The sequence below is a fragment of the Palaemon carinicauda genome, chromosome 26 (assembly GCF_036898095.1).
Source record: "Palaemon carinicauda isolate YSFRI2023 chromosome 26, ASM3689809v2, whole genome shotgun sequence".
In the NCBI taxonomy this organism is placed as follows: Eukaryota; Metazoa; Arthropoda; class Malacostraca; order Decapoda; family Palaemonidae; genus Palaemon; species Palaemon carinicauda.
In genome coordinates this window covers 76,328,025-76,345,008 of record NC_090750.1, presented here as the reverse complement: position 1 = coordinate 76,345,008, position 16,984 = coordinate 76,328,025, and the positions used below count along the sequence as shown (strand labels likewise).

The window sequence follows — 16,984 nt, the reverse complement described above, 5'->3', positions numbered from 1 at the left end:
TCGAGTTACTGGTATTTGATTTATTCTGGAATGATTACCCTATTAATTCAGGCAGCGTTGCATTTACTATCTCAATGACATTGAATTATTTATTCTAAATACTGATTCATTCATATTTTGATATTTTACTTTTCCGTTTTTTTTTTTATTAATATCACGTTTTCGTGTCGCATTAATTTATTCATTTGTATTTCAAGGCCTCATGATTTGGGTATTGGTTAATCTGTAACAACTTCCTCGTTTCAAAAAGAGCTGTCAGACTCTGGCAGTGTTGTTCCTTTATGGTTAACCTTGATGCTAATGCAGTGCCCGAACGTGATGTTATCTTGGAATCTTTCTGTTAAGCTCTAAAGAAAAAAAAAAGTTGTTTTGATGGACTCTCGCATTCGGGTTGATTAATAGATTGATACATGATACTGCAAAAATTGAAAAAAAATTCAAAAGTTGGCAACAGGATTTATAAAGTTTGAGAGAGAGAGAGAGAGAGAGAGAGAGAGAGAGAGAGAGAGAGAGTTCTGCAAAATAAAAAAAACGAAAAGTTGGCAACAAGATTTTTAAAGTTTGAGAGAGAGAGAGAGAGAGAGAGAGAGAGAGAGAGAGAGTGTGTGTGTGTTCTGCAAAATAAAAAAAAACGAAAAGTTGGCAACAAGGTTTATAAAGTTTGAGAGAGAGAGAGAGAGAGAGAGAGAGAGAGAGAGCGTGTCCTGCAAAATAAAAAAAACGAAAAGTTGGCAACAAGATTTATAAAGTGAGAGAGAGAGAGAGAGAGAGAGAGAGAGAGAGAGAGAGTTCTCTTATAACAGAAATAAGAGATTTTCTTTTATAAAGGCGTTTCCGTTTTGCTGTTGGGCCTTTAACATCTCCCTTCCATGCGCACAATAGTCCGCAGGAAGAAGTCCCCAAGTTCCTCGCTTTATTTCTAACCCCATGGATAAAGTCTCTTCAAACTGGAAAACAGAAAGGATGTTCATGAGAGAGAGAGAGAGAGAGAGAGAGAGAGAGAGAGAGAATCGATTACGCATATAGGGTTTTGTAATACTCAGTTCCGCCTTGGATTAGAAAAGAGAGAAACTAATCTATTTTGTGTTGTTTCTCTTTTGTTTTAGAAATGATAATAGGGCCGTGTAATCGTGAGTGTTTATTTGTTCCTGTCGGAATGAGAGGGCTTCATATTTACAACTGCTGTCAGCTGTTAATTACAAAATAACACAAATCGACTGAAAACACACAAACCGTGCGCAAGGTCCTGGTGAATATTGACTACATGGTCTTTGAATCTCCAGTTGGGACCAAGAGAGAGATAGCCCACTGTTCAAGACAAGGGTTGAATTTCTGTTTCGTCCTAATTGGCCGTTCGACCATGTAGTCATCCATGTGGTATTCAGGTGTACCACAACCTGTGGCTGCTCTTGGGTATAATGGATGACGATTACATCCCACGAGGTATTCATCCAAAGGCCATTTTTGAGATGGCACCTCTCCATCTTTTTTCCTAGAAGTAGCCACTATGCTCGGGCCAGTTGTTATATTAGCATAGATATTAGAGAGATGAGGTGGGTCGGTTCCTTTTCCTCATCTCTTTGCCCCGATCGAGAATGTTTCGTCCGTGGCTTTTGCCGTTGTCGGTGAGGTAGGGCGAACGAAAGGCTCTGGCTAGACGAGACCCCATTCAGAGGTGACAATCTCGAAGTGCGTGATTGATCTGGAAAGATTTTTGAGTGAGCATGATGAATCTCGAGTAATGATGACTTGACGACTCTTCTCTCTCTCTCTCTCTCTCTCTCTCTCTCTCTCTCTCTCTCTTAGTCTTGATGGCGATGACTCACTTTCCTAATAGTTATAAGAATAATGATGATAATTTTTCCTCTTCTTTCCTCAAATCCGACCTCGTCGTTTTCCTTTCGTCACCTTTAATGACAAAGTTTCTCATTGTCCCCATGACTTTTGCATAGCTCGTCTGATCCCCACTCCCCCTGCCCCTGGTATGGTACTTAAGGAGGTGTATTACACCCTGGCAAGAGCCCAGGGACACAAATAATAGAAGGAAATAGTTTTAAAACCTTTAATCTCATTTTCACGAAAGACAAATACCTGAAGAACAAAGACGAGCCACGAAGTAGGATCATTAGAAAGACTCACTGAGGTATTAAAATGATTTCGTTGAAAACCCCTCTCCTGATCTTGTTTCTCGTGCGACAACAGGTGGGATCATATGACCCCCGACCAAAACAGAAGTTTTGGGCAACTTCGAGGAGAACAGAGCGGCGGCGGTGCAGACTTTTGGCTTTGATGCATCGTCCGTGGCTTGGGCGGATGCTGTTTCGACAATCGAGGGCTTACTGGTCTGCGAGGAGGATGGATGTTGTGCCATTTCTGAGTTAGCTTGTTTCATTTGTGTGTGTGTGTAAGTGTTCGATTTTGATGGTATGTTCGTTTTATGATAGTAATCTTTTCCTTCTCACCTTTAATCCATTTCTATATGATAGTAATAGCCGTAAGTAAAGATAAAATACAGTATTTATTCTTAAATTTAATTAAAAAAAAACATAGTTTTTCTTTTTATTTTGACATTTTCTTTTCATGGTTTTGTAGTATAAAATTTTTATTTTTATTTCATCTCTAAATAAAGATAAAACCCAGTATTTATTCTTACATTTTATTAGGCAAAAACTTTCTTGTTTTTGTTGTTGAAATTTTTGTTCTTAGTTTCAAAACGTACAATTGTGATTTTAAGTTAATCTGTTTCAACAACGTATACTAAAGTAAATTGGATTCTCGAAACATGCATTTGTATTTAAACTTATGTAAAGTAAATGGTTATTAAACATTTGACAAATTTTTCTATTTGCTTCGTAATGTTTAACAAAAAACTTAGGCGTTTTCCTCCTTTTTTTTTTTCTTTTTTTTTTTTTTTTACGAAATATACAACCTCCTCCCCCGCATAGTTCTCGTTGGTAACAGCTAAAGAAAAGCCTCCTCCGAAGAAGCACACAATACATTGGCCTTAGAGATGAAAATGACATAGACTAGCTACGAAGGACTAGTCTCTAAAGGTTGTCCGAAGCAGACAGCTTTGATGGATAGCTGATTTTTCAACTAGTCGCCAGTAACTTTTTCTTCTTCAGTTTTTGACAGCCAGCGCATCCTATATCTCCCTTTTCGATTGTCCACATCCTGGCCTACTGCTTATTTCATGGTGGTACGGGAATCTCTTTTCATTATTCACCATTACTGTCTGTCGATCAATTTTTTCATTATTCACCAATACTGTCAGTCGTTCTTTTTTATTCACCAATACTGTCAGTCGATCTTTTTTTTGCCGCTAATACTGTCTGTCTATCATTTTTTTATTATTCACCAATTCTGGCAGTCTTTCTTTTTTATTCACCAATAATGTCGGTCGATCTTTTTTTTTTTTATTCGCTAATACTGTTCTGTCGATCTTATCATTATTCACCAATACTGTCTGTCAATCGAAGGACTCCGTTTGGAAACCACTTCCATCATGTCACTGACCATATTTAGTCATCCGTGTTTTGTAAACATTTATGTCTGTTAAGACATTAGAATATATATATATATATATATATATAAATATATATACATATATTATATATATATATATATATATGTATATATATATATAATATATATATATATATATATATATATATATATTTATATATATATATATATATATATCATCAATTGGAAAGTTACTTCGATCACGTCACTGGATATGTTTAGTCTTCTGTATTTTGTGGACATGAAAACCTTATTGCATTTAAATTTGTTAATCTTATGCTGCTACAATTCTTCTTTTATAGAAGACGTTGATGCCAACATATAATTAAATCTATTATAAAAGAGGGTCATTTGCAGACTCTCTCTCTCTCTCTCTCTCTCTCTCTCTCTCTCTCTCTCTGTCTCTGTTCCCCCTCAAAATATATTTAGTTTTTTTCGCTGGAATGCACGTAAATGAGAAAACGAGAAAGGGGGGGTTGATGAAGAGGGGGGGACAAAATTGTCAGATATTGCATATGGAATTGCGTGCTTTTATGCTTGCATTCTCATTTACATGTTCCCAATATAAGTTACCTTCCCCCCATATATACCGTATAAGTACTGGAGAATTAATCTCTATGGCGGCGTATGGTATCTGTTCCCATCACACAACGCCCCTTCCTCCCCCCACCCCCCTTTCCCCCTCCCCTTCCCTGGAAGTCATCTAGGGAACTTGACAAGACTGATGGATGACACCTCCAGTGATCCGTCATCCAGCGACGTGTCCACCAACCCCACACAGACACACACACACACACACACACGGCTCCTCCTCGATCATATTAAATGCACACGCACGCACTAACCTACACTCGCACACATACGCGCGCTCTCAAAAGTTCTCTCTCACTCGCTCCCAATCATCACACGCGCGCGCACATACACACACTCACTCATACACTACACTCATCGGCGATTAAGCTCCTCTCTCTCTCTCTCTCTCCCTCTGCACCGTTCCCGGACTCACTCTTATTTCTACTCTGTCGCTGGAAAAATCGTCCAGAACAGTTCCCGCTCAGGAGGTCGCTCTGCTCTGCTCCAGCGAGAGAGGCAGAGAGGGAAGAGAACGTTCGCTGTGGTATTCGTCAGTAGTTGTTGTTTGTGTCGGAGCGCGGTGGTGTTTCTATTTTGTTATGAACGCAAGTGTTATTTACTCTAACGCATCTGTGATTGTGAGATATCCTGTCCTGTGAAGGTGTACGGATTTTACCACCAAAAAGCCGTGTTGGCGATAGTGATGTAAACAAAATGAGTTTGAAGGTACGACGTATCAGCGGTGACAACGATTGGTACAGTGTGTTGATGCAAGGAAATGCCATCCTTGAAAAGTTGCGGTTGGCTTTAAGTAAGTAGTTTTCAAGTTTTTATAAGTTTAGTAGTTGGTACAAAGTGTCGGTTTGGGCAACAATAACTGCACGAACACAGATTTTCTTATATTTATGAAATGTTTTGGGTTTGTTTACCTTCGCGCGTTCATACTTTTCGGTGTCATAATTAGCATATTTATTTACTTTACTCAAAGGGCTGCCTTTTCTGGTCCTATACTGCAGGGCAACCCTCCTCTCTACAGGACCTTCACAGTCATTTTATTATATGCGTTCCAAGGCATTCAGCATTTCACACTGCATATCGCACGTTTATTGTCAAATCCTCATTATGGAAGCACTTAGAAAACAAGAAAGTCTTCAGTTTCCTCCTGAAAACTTTAATATTTACATATGGTTCCTTGCTATTAGATAGTCAGATGCTATATACTTGTATGTAACGGAAGACCGTGGTCTTTATTGAGTCTTCCTAAGAGGAAATGCCTCTCTGGAAGGGACAAGATTATTGTGAACGTAATATTCATAAACTAACTCCATGTGTTACGCACATTACCCATTATGAAGTGACTATAGAAATATTTAATCCTGATAGATATGCTAAAGCTAATTTCCAAAGATTTAAGTAAACAAAAGGTTTGGAAGTAACAAGATCTGGAATGGAAAAAACTTTCTGTACATGCCTTACCTTGCTTACTTTTATATTTTTGTATGTTATTCCATTTAAATCGCAATGCTGATTTTGATATATTCGAATTTCTGGCTACGTATGGAAACTATTGCTTGGCACTTGACGTTACAAATACGCGCACATGCGCAAGCGCAGTCTGTGGTAATGTGTTTGTTCGTGTAGGTTTGAAAAACAAAGCAGGTATGAGGATATACTTTTTGCATGAGTAATTAGTTGAAGTGAAAATGGATTTCATCGCATTTGTGTTTCAATAGTGTTTCCTCATTCTTAATTTCAGTTACTCTACCTCCAACAGTTTCCTCATTCTTAATTTCAGTTACTCTACCTCCAACAGTTTCCTCATTCTTAATTTCAGTTACTCTACCTCCAACAGTTTCCTCATTCTTAATTTCAGTTACTCTACCGCCAACAGTTTCCTCATTCTTAATTTCAGTTACTCTACCTCCAACAGTTACTTTTTGGGTGCCTTTATGATGCTAGATAACCTTACATAATACATTCTCTCTCTCTCTCTCTCTCTCTCTCTCTCTCTCTCTCTCTCTGTTGCTAAGTAACCCTAATTATTCCTCGCTATAACATAACCCTAATCTCTCTCTCTCTCTCTCTCTCTCTCTCTCTCTGTTGCTAAGTAACCCTAATTATTCCTCGCTATAACATAACCCTAATCTCTCTCTCTCTCTCTCTCTCTCTCTCTCTCTCAGCTACCGATGAAATATTGAATAAATTAAAAGATTAATTTTGTTTGTTACTTTTCCTTCGAACGATGATAGCATGACATTAGAAATGGAAATTTTCCTTGTTTTTTTTTTTTTTTAGTCATTCGGTAGATAACCTAGAAAAAACATTTGTTATTGAAATTGCAGAATTTTATCAGAAATCAATTGATTGCTTTGAATAAATGGGAGACTACATACATATAAAAAACCTATTTGTATTGATCTTTTCCTCTTGATTTTCAGATTAGCATTTATAGAAATTCATCTCTTCTTATTTTTAAAAAAATTGTTTTTATCTATTCTTCCCCATTATTGGTAATTTGTCTCTTCTTAATCTAAAAATTATGTTTTTATGTATTCTTCCCCATTTTGGAAATTTGTCTCTTCTTATTTTGAAAATTGTATTTTTATCTATTCTTCCTCATTATTGGAAATTTGTCTCTTTATTTTAAAGATTGTGTTTTTATCTATTCTTCCCCATTATTGGGAATTTGTCTTTTTATTTTAAAAATTGTGTTTTTATCTATTTTTCCCCATTATTGGAAATTTGTCTCTTCTTATTTCAAAAATTATGTTTTTATCTATTCTTCGCCATTATTGGAAATTTGTCTCTTATTTGAAATTATTTTTTTTTATTCTTTTCATCGTTATTTTAATAAAGCATTTATCTGTCAGATGGAACCGATATGCCCCCTTTATATGATGTCTGGACATTTCTACCTCAATTACATTTCCCAACACCATGGCAAATTCATGATGATACGGTGTTGAAATTACAGATAAATCATTGATTAAGTCATGGGGTTGTCTGTACGTCAGTTCGAAACTCCATCCCTCCATTTCCTCCCGCCATCGCTGCGATGTTTTATAATATTTCTTTTTTCGCAAATAATCGATAAGCCGTATGCAGAAACTTAGTGAAAATGATACTCTTGGTTTTCTTAGAGGAAGATTAAATTATGTGAGATGGTTTGCGTCAATTTTGTATAAGGAAAAATTGAAGAAACTTGTTACAAAGGAATTCCTGTGTTCAACTATTTAATTGACAAAATGTAAATATTGTATTCTGTTATTTTAAATAAAAGTTAAAAAAAAAAAAAATAATCGCTACAGCGAGAATTTTAGTTTTCTTTTCGCTGTGCAACACGCGTGTGTTCATTTCCAACTCTCAGCCATTCCTGAGTTATGGCCAGTCCGCAAGTAAAGCCTTTGTGATTTGCAAAGGCTGTACGGTGACTGTTCCCCATAAAAAAAAAGAAACGTTTAATCATCATCGTGTATAGTCTGCTGCTGCCTGGATCCCTTGAGCCCGAAAAAGGGAAATCTCTGCATGGGCTTTTTTTTTCCCTCTTCTCATAGAGTTATGAATTTCTTTTATTTTTTATTTTTTTGTGAACTTCAGTCAGTTCTTGTTTGATTGGTATGATTCTTATTTTTATTTTATTTTCTTTTTAATTTTTATGTTTTTTGTTGTTTAAAAGAACATATATTTTTCCTATTCTTCTCATAAACACACGAGTTTCTTTTATCTTTTTATTTTTGTGAACTTCATTCCGTTCTTGTTTGATTGGTATGATTCTTTTATTCTTTATATTTTTTGTTGTTGAAAAGAATATATATTAACGCTTACAGAACGTTTTGCAGAGTATGTTTTGGAAAGTTCGCTTAACCCTGCCTACGGTTTTTGCCCGGAGGAACAGTTCATCACTGTCACAATTGAAAAGCGAGTAAGAAAAGCAAAAGGGACTCCAGACTCTTAACTAATCACAACTTTAGTTCACTCTCAGTACTATCCATTTAGCCTACTGCCTCCATCCATCTATCCTTCCAGCTCCCCTCCCCCCCTCCCCATTCGTCCCTCCTTTCTATTCCTTTTGCAGCATTCGGTGCGTAAGTTTGGTTATATTGAGGGTGTGACAGTGGCTCTAGGCTGCTCTATATATCACCATTATAACATCACGCTTCCCCAGGTGTTATTTTTCCTCCATTATTCTGGTGATGGCGCGATGGAGGGGCGTTCCCAAATATTTATGGAGGTTTTTACGATTCACACTTCAGGCCGACACGGACGGATGGCCGAATATTTCACCCACATTTCACCCTCTGGACCCCCGTTTCCAGGGGCTTTTCCCCTTTTGTTTCGTCTCGTTTTCCCCTCTTTTTGGTCTCCGGCTCCAGGAGGTTGTTGGGATGCTGCTTGGCTGTGGGTTTTTTTTTTTCCTTTTTTTTTTTTTTTTTTTTTTTTTGCGTAGGAGGGATTTATTATTGGCGACATTTCACCGGCTGTTACTTCTATGGGAGGGATTATTTTTGAAGAGGCCTGTAATGCCCGTGGCAACGCCCGACGTACGGACGGGATTTGGCGCGAAAAATTGCGCGGGTTATTTCGAAAACTGGAAAAACCAACTTAACTCTCTCTCTCTCTCTCTCTCTCTCTCTCTCTCTCTCTCTCTCTCTTATGAGAGATAGTGTGGTGGAGTGGATGAAGTTGGTCTCCCCTGGAAGACAGAGCTACGTTGAATTCATACATATTATTTTGGAAAGAAGAAAATGTTGCTGTTAACCCCGTCTGAGGAAATTGTTGCACCGCGCCAAGGACTACGACAGACGAAGCACCAAGTCTCGTAGTGACGTCACCACAGCAGACCGGTGGGTCTCCGTTTATGGCCTTTAATGCTATTGATGATCTTGTTATGTGACAACCGAAAGAAAGAGAAAGGCTGTCATTACCCTCTTTTTTTATTTTCCAACTATTGCTTCCGTAACTATTATCGCTGACAATGGTCTTTATGATCAACGTTTATGCCGTTGAAGTGCCCATTCAAGGTTCCCTTTTCCCTTTTCGTGTGTCCACGCTATTATTTTTATCATCTGATCCATTTATCTCTTTTTTTTTTTCTATTTTTCCAGAAATAAAAGCTTTAGAAATCGTTATTTTCAAACCAGCTTTGTTCGTTGGTTCAGATAAAGGGCACTTGACTACTTACCTATACTATTAGAAAAACCCGTAATTTTAATCGGAAATTCTCCGTAACAATATACTGTTCTCAACCGTATTTCAGTGAAATACAGGTGACCGTAATATTACCTTACTTTTTTATTTCCATTTACGGGTTGGTGACCGTAATATCACTCCTTTACGTCAATATGTCCGTTTTTAAAACGATAAAAATCCTGGAATAAATGTTGCCAGACATTTTTTATTTTCTCTGGAAATAAAAGCTCCAGAAATCGTTATTTTCAAACTACCTTTGTCCGTTGTATCAATCTCCAGCGCTGTTCTCTATCAATTGATATCCTTATTTTCTTTTCCCCCAGAAATAAAAGTTCAGAGAATCGTTATTCCAGATCAGCTTTTGTCCATGGTTTCAATCTGGTGGTGCAATCATTAACACCTTCTGACCATAACCCTTTTGTTGATTTCTTTCAGTCGGTGTTGGCATCTTAACCCTTCTCCGATTCTTGCAAACTCTTTGGCCCCTCTCTCTTTCTCACCCATACCTTTTTGCGCCTTTCCAGAACCCCGCCGTCCTTATCCATTTCCAGTTCCGCCTGATCCACTAATAGCGACCTCTGATATCAAGTTTATTGCCAGATACCCACAAATCATTATTTCCTTTACTATTTCTCTTATTTCCGTCTGATGAGCTGTACTTCCTATTGGTTGAATGGGAAGTTTCCTTGAATGAATTTTAACAGCTTATCTTGTAGTGTTATTTTAAAAGTTGCAACCAATGTTGTGATATTCTCTCATGTATGGGATAACGCTAGGTAGCAAGGGATAGTAGCTGAGTGATTCTAATTATTTTGAAATTCCGGATTTTATAAAAAGGAATTTAAATCGACTAGGTTGTTTCCTTACACGAAAATACTAAAGAGGACGTACTGTACAATTTTGAAATTTTTCTAAATTTTTACCGAGTGGTGTGTACTTCTCAAAATAAGAAGCACTTTACCTTAGGGTGATATTGATTTGCAATTGTAATGGGAAAAGAGAAAAAAAAAACATGTCGATTTCATCCATGATAGTGCTGCTGTATTCTGCCTAAACCCGTCGAAACCCCTATTGGAAGAAGCGAGTAATTTATTCCCTAAGAGCTTCTGGTAACGTGGAGTCTGTTATCCTTCCTGGAAGGATATTCGCTTTTTGAGTCTCTCTCTCTCTCTCTCTCTCTCTCTCTCTCTCTCTCTCTCTCTCTCTCTCTCTCTCTCTCTCTCTCTCTCTTTTCTCTATCTAGCTCTTTCTGCGGGGCGGATGTGGCCCTACCCTTTTCCGATACAGGCTCAATGCAGATGACAGTAAAAAGTAAGCCGGTGAGGGCTCTTGGATGGTCACAAATGATACTCGTATCCTTCGCTCTTCAGGCCATTGAGGGAGTCGATGTAAACGTAATTTTTCACGCATTAGGCATTCGAGAATGTGTGTGTGTACGTGTGTGTGTGTGTGTATGTGTGTTTTCCATATCGGGTCAGCCATCACTCTGCCTCTCCGTCCGTTGGGTGATGTGGGTTGTTCAAGGAGGAAAAGGAAGAGGGGAAAGGAGCATAAGAGAGTTTGTCAAAAGGGAGAGAGAACATTGTGATTGTAGTGGTAAATGAAATTTGATTTATTTTTTTGTGACTAAGGCGGGGTTGTGAATTGGGTTTAGTAATCCAAAATGATTAAAATTGAAAATTTCCTATTAAAATTTTCCACTTTTTTCTAATATTCTTTTGGTTGCTTCATTTATGACATTACCAGTTGTAATTTTAAATAGGATTTCCTGTATCACTCAGTTGATAGATTCTATGGCAAATACAAGCACATGTATAATATGCTAATACAATAAGTACTTAGGTTTCCTGTACAGGGACAATAATTTCCAAAATAAATTAGATTTAGCATGAAATTAAGTGTACACATTTACATATATTTATATAGGTTATATATAATTTAAAAGTGTAACAGACGGTATAACGTATCCTCGTAAGAATTAGAAATACAATGAATTTTTATTTCAACCGAGAGTATCTGGCATTCTAGTTGTACTACATAATTTATTCAATCGAATAATTTTGTTTACATGCAAGTCATTTTATCTAATGATGAATGGATGTCACGTTTTAAACCATTGCTCAAACGATATAATGTCATTCAGTTATTCATTTTTTATGTTTTATGACTTACCGCATAAAATGAGTTTTTCTTTCAACTTCTGCGTATTTAGTGAAGGCCTTTTCGAAGAAGTTACAGCTGTACGAAATGAGTTTCGTGCTTTGATACTCTCATCTTCAGATAAAGTGTGATTTATGACGTTCTTTTATGTTGTATGTGTTAGGATATAGAATCCTTTGTGTTGTATGTGTTAGGATATTGAATCCTTTATGTTGTATGTGTTAGGATATTGAATCCTTTGTGTTGTATGTGTTAGGATATAGAATCCTTTATGTTGTATGTGTTAGGATATAGAATCCTATCACCGGTTACGGTATGTTGACTGGGTATATATATATATATATATATATATATATTATATATTTTTTTTTTTTTTTTTTTTTTACTCAAACTTGAATTTTGAAATCGTGTAGCTGACTAGGCTGTCCTAGATCCAATGTCTCCGATCGACCAGGGATATTGATAGATAGAAATATAGACTGGTAGACAATTAACTGAATTTTATAGCTATGATAAAATATAGCATATGGAAAGAGACATTTCATAAATAAAATCCTTAACAGCATGTGGACATACAAAATTATATCTTTACTTAAGCTATTCAGAGAGGATAGTCTTGGATCTTTAATTTTCCCCTGAGAAAATAAGTGAAATTTTGCTTTACGGAATTTCTGTTGCCACTATAACGGGAGATAGGAAAGAGAACCCAACTTGAATCTCAATGAATTATTGAAGAGGGCTGAAAGTTTCATCGGTCCTTATATATGTGTAGATGTTCGCTCATCTAGTTCCATTCTGTTTATTTCCTTGAAACAATAGAGACGCAATAATTAGATTTTTATCAAATAAGTGAATATCTTCAATGTATGATTCTTTATTTGCTAAACTGTTTTTAAACCGAGATACCATTACAATGTCACTTAATTTTTGTTTATTTTTTATTTCCTTTCCTCTCTGTGCTATTTTTCCGTGTTGGAGCCCCTGGGCTTGTAGCATCTTGCTTTTCCAGCTAGGGTTGTAGCTTAACTTGTAATAATAATAATAATGATAATAATAATGTATTATCTCTCTCTATCTCTCTCTCTCTCTCTCTCTCTCTCTCTCTCATATTTAAGAAGCTAGAAAATTTAGATTTGTAATCTCTCTCTCTCTCTCTCTCTCTCTCTCTCTCTCTCTCTCTCTCTCATATTTAAGAAGCTGGAAAAATTGGATTTGTAATTCTCTCTCTCTCTCTCTCTCTCTCTCTCTCTCTCTCTCATATATTTAAGAAGCTGGAAAATTTGGATCTCTCTCTCTCATATTAAAGAAGCTGGAGATTTGGATTTGTAATTCTCTCTCTCTCTCTCTCTCTCTCTCTCTCTCTCTCTCTCTCTCTGTGGTGTTCGTGAACCGGCGCATGCGCACCGACCGGGTTACGGGTGACGACTGGCAATGAGAATGATAAACTGACACCATTACACGTGAAACGGACAAATAGTCGTTATTTCTCAGCTTGGAAAAACGAGCCTTATTACCTTCCCCCTTTTTCTCTCTTTTTTCTCTCTCGCTCTGTTTCTCCTGGACGCTACAACGATTCGTAGTGCATGGCAGTCGCTCTCTCTCTCTCTCTCTCTCTCTCTCTCTCTCTCTCTCTCGACTACGTTTGAATTAAATTAACTCTCTCTCTCTCTCTCTCTCTCTCTCTCGACTACGTTTGAATTAAATTAACTCTCTCTCTCTCTCTCTCTCTCTCTCTCTCTCGACTACGTTTGAATTAAATTAAATACTTTGCAATGCTTCCCATGTATTAAATCTTTTGCTAATTCTAATGCGTCCCTTTAATTAAAAATCAGTTAACACGTGGCTTTAGCCACTGACATATATAGTATGTGCACACACGCTTTCTGCTTGTCTATCTTTACGTGCGCAAATACGCACACACACTCGCAAGTAGATAAAATTCATGCCTGAACACACACGAGAGCGCGAACAAACACTGCCACAAGTAAATAAGAGATAAGAAATATGTTTGATTTTTTTTTTCTTCTTCTTCATCTTAAGTGTTGGATTAATGTTGTGATCTGCCACTGTGAAAGTTTGCAAGGGACTCTCCGTGTTGTTATGTTGGAGGATTTTGTTTTTTATGGCTTCTCTTCACTGTATATGCAGACATATATACATACGTATGCATTCATAAAAGCGTATACCTGTATTTTTTTGGCTCAATAGAGAGCGTGCCAGAATATCAGGTAAGAATGATGGAAGATGTGTATATATATATATATATATATAGGCATATGTATGTATATGTATATATGTATGTATAGGCATATATGTATGTATATGTATATATGTATGTATAAGCATATATGTATGTATATATATATTATGTATGTGTATATATGTATATATTGTATATTTATGTATATATGTGTGTTTGTGATTATATACATGTACACATTATGTATATATCTATAAAAATACATTTGCACATCTACGCACGCCCATAGCCATCAACAGTTGTATTCGCACATATTCGTGTACATAACAAAATAAATAAAACATTCTTGAGTGCATCACTGAAACAGTTTATGCCTCGTCAATTCTTGAAGAAATAATTATTGTTCTTGCGAAGATTACATACATACCTTTTTTTTTTTTTTTTTTTTAAGGTCTTGATCAAGATTATATGAATCTTGTAATCGTTTGGAGGACATCGTTAATGATGGAATGTGTGTGCTAGCTATGAAAGCTATATATTTATTATATATAAGCTAGCAAAATGGAGTGGTATTACTACGTTATTAATCGGAATTTGTTTGTTTGTTGATATATTTTTGTGGACATAATATTTTCGCTAAAGTAAATCTGTCCTGTGCAAGACTATTGTATACAATTTATGATGTATTATTACCTTTGTAAGTTTTTTTTTTTTTTTTTTTTTTTTTTTTTGTAATATTAAGTCAATAAAGCATAAATAGTATCCAAGGTTTAATTTGTGCTTAAAAATCCACTGTGTGTAGACCCATCATATCAACTTTTGGCAGGAATTATACATAAACTAATGTGAAGACAGACTGAACAGATGGAAGTTTTTCCTTCATGCTCATCTGTGTATGATGGTCTCCCATTTAATTGAAATTCCTTGAACTTCAGTGGGAAATGTCATGACTTTCGGTAAGCGTGACAGACAACCGGGCAAAAGTATGGAGTTAGTCAGTCAGTGACTATTAATGACAGTAGTTTTAATGAACATAGGTAAGGTAGTGGTTATAAGAATGGTCTTAAATATTTCAATAATGATGATAATTAACAAATAATTATTTTGGAATAAGATTCTTGATATTGCGTTTACTGTAATAAAAAAAATATTTCAATAATGATGATAATTAACAAACAATTATTTTGGAATAAAATTTTTGATATTGCGTTTAATGTAATGAAAAAAATATTTCAATAATGATGATAATTAACAAATAATTATTTTGGAATAAAAATTTTTTATATTGCGTTTACTGTAATAAAAAAAATAGTTCACGACATATGTAGTTATGATTTTATATAAATAAAACACTTTCTACATTAATTAATTAAATTGAACTTAAATGTGATTAAATGTTATTCCTTGGTATCCAAAGTTAGGAAATTGCAGTTAGTAAACTTCTGTTGTTTTAAGCAAGTCACCATTAGAGGAAATGACAGCCAATCCGATTCCAATCCGATTGATTACCTGTGCTATTCTCACCAATGCCATAAATGCCATAACCTACCATGAATACTTTTATCCTAATGTTAATCTATCGTTAACCAACTTAGACAGAAGGGAAAGTAAATAAGTAAAAAATCTTATTTACTTACTCTGAAAAGTAAATAAGTAAAAAATCTATTTACTAACTCTGAAAGTAAAAAACTAAAAAACCTTATTTACTAACTCTGAAAGTAAATAAGTAAAAATCTTATTACTACCTCTGAAAGTAAATAAGTAAAAAACCTTATTTACCAACTCTGAAAGTAAATAAGTAAAAAAATCTTATTTACTAACTCAGAAAGTAAATAAGTAAATATATAATGGCTGGGGATGGAGGAAGAATAGAGGACCCCTGTCCATATAGGTGTATAGCCCTGGTATTTGTGTCGACCGTATTTCATGTCGGGGGCAAGTGATTCGGAAGGGTTTTTTGTCGGTAAAAACGAGAGAGAGAGAGAGAGAGAGAGAGAGAGAGAGCCCAAGGGTCCCGCCAGGACTGATTACCCTGATTCTTAGACCTGTCGGGTCCCAATGACGCCTATTACTCAGAATCAGGCTGCTTAAATGGATGGCTATGGCTCTGTATTAGGAATATTGATCACACCATTTGGTTTCATTAGGACTCGTATTCGAGAGAGAGAGAGAGAGAGAGAGAGAGAGAGAGAGAGAGAGAGAGAGAAAATTTTCTTACTCCATCGTTTACATTTTTTTTTAACTCGACCTACCGTCCTCGGTTGTCCTCGTATTAGAGAGAGAGAGAGAGAGAGAGAGAGAGAGAGAGAGAGAATTTTCTTACTCCATCGTTTACATTTTTTTTTAACTCGACCTACCGTCCTCGGTTGTCCTCGTATGAGAGAGAGAGAGAGAGAGAGAGAGAGAGAGAGAGAGAGAGAGAATTTTCTTACTCCATCGTTTACATTTTTTTTTTTAACTCGACCTACCGTCCTCGGTTGTCCGTCCAGCAACCTGTTTACCTTTTTTCCGGCCTTCGGGGATGTCATGGTTCGTGTGATGTAATGACATGGATGGTGGTTATCTGTCGAAGACGTTTATTGCACACTCTGGTCATATCCTGGCAAGTTACATATGCAAAATAAATGATTAAAATTTAATAGATTTATTATTATTAAAAAAAAGTATATTTTTTCATAATTTTTTTTCTTCAGTTTTTTTTATTTTTCATTTTTTTACATCTATTTATAGAACATTTACTCGTATGACAATTTGGCTGAAAATAAAAATATACTCGAGTGTGATGTGATGTGTAAATCATATGATGGGAACAATCTTATTTACATTAAATAAAAGATTACTATTGATATTTTTTTGGTGATAGTAATTGCTTTGTGAAAATAACTGCGTGATAGCCTATAAGAACTTGAACAACTACTTTTTTTGTTGTATGGGAATATACAGTAATCATTTATGTATGTGGTAATGGGAGGAACTGTAGACTATCTGCTTTAGTTAAGTCTTTATTTTATATTTGGATATTTATTTCGTTTGTATATACTGTATATATATTTATTCTATATTACAGAAACTAAATCTTTATTTCTATGTTTATTAACGTAATTTGTGAAGTATTTCGTAACTCGATTACTTCAGCGTAAATGATAACAAAAAAAGAGAAAAAAGACAAGCGAAATATGATCCTGCGAAGTCAGACGGCTTACAAAGAATTAGGCTTCATTAAGGCCCTTTTAATCTTAATAAATATTTGTCATGGTTAAGAGGGTCATTATTTATCCTTGGGTCGCCACGGGTAATTACTTATTTTTCTTGAAAGCTTTAAAAAAAAGGGACAAG

At 35.8% G+C, this 16,984-nt stretch overlaps 1 protein-coding gene across 1 annotated transcript in view; it reads left to right on the top strand.

Moving 5' to 3' along the window:
- Window positions 1–4,479: 4,479 nt before the first annotated feature.
- LOC137619594 (protein tiptop-like) overlaps window positions 4,480–16,984 on the top strand; it is a 94,009-nt gene continuing 81,504 nt past the window's right edge. The window contains exon 1 of the mRNA XM_068349767.1: window positions 4,480–4,909. Coding sequence (XP_068205868.1) covers window positions 4,813–4,909 — 97 coding nt within the window. The 5' untranslated portion in view covers window positions 4,480–4,812. The remainder of the gene's footprint in view (window positions 4,910–16,984) is intronic.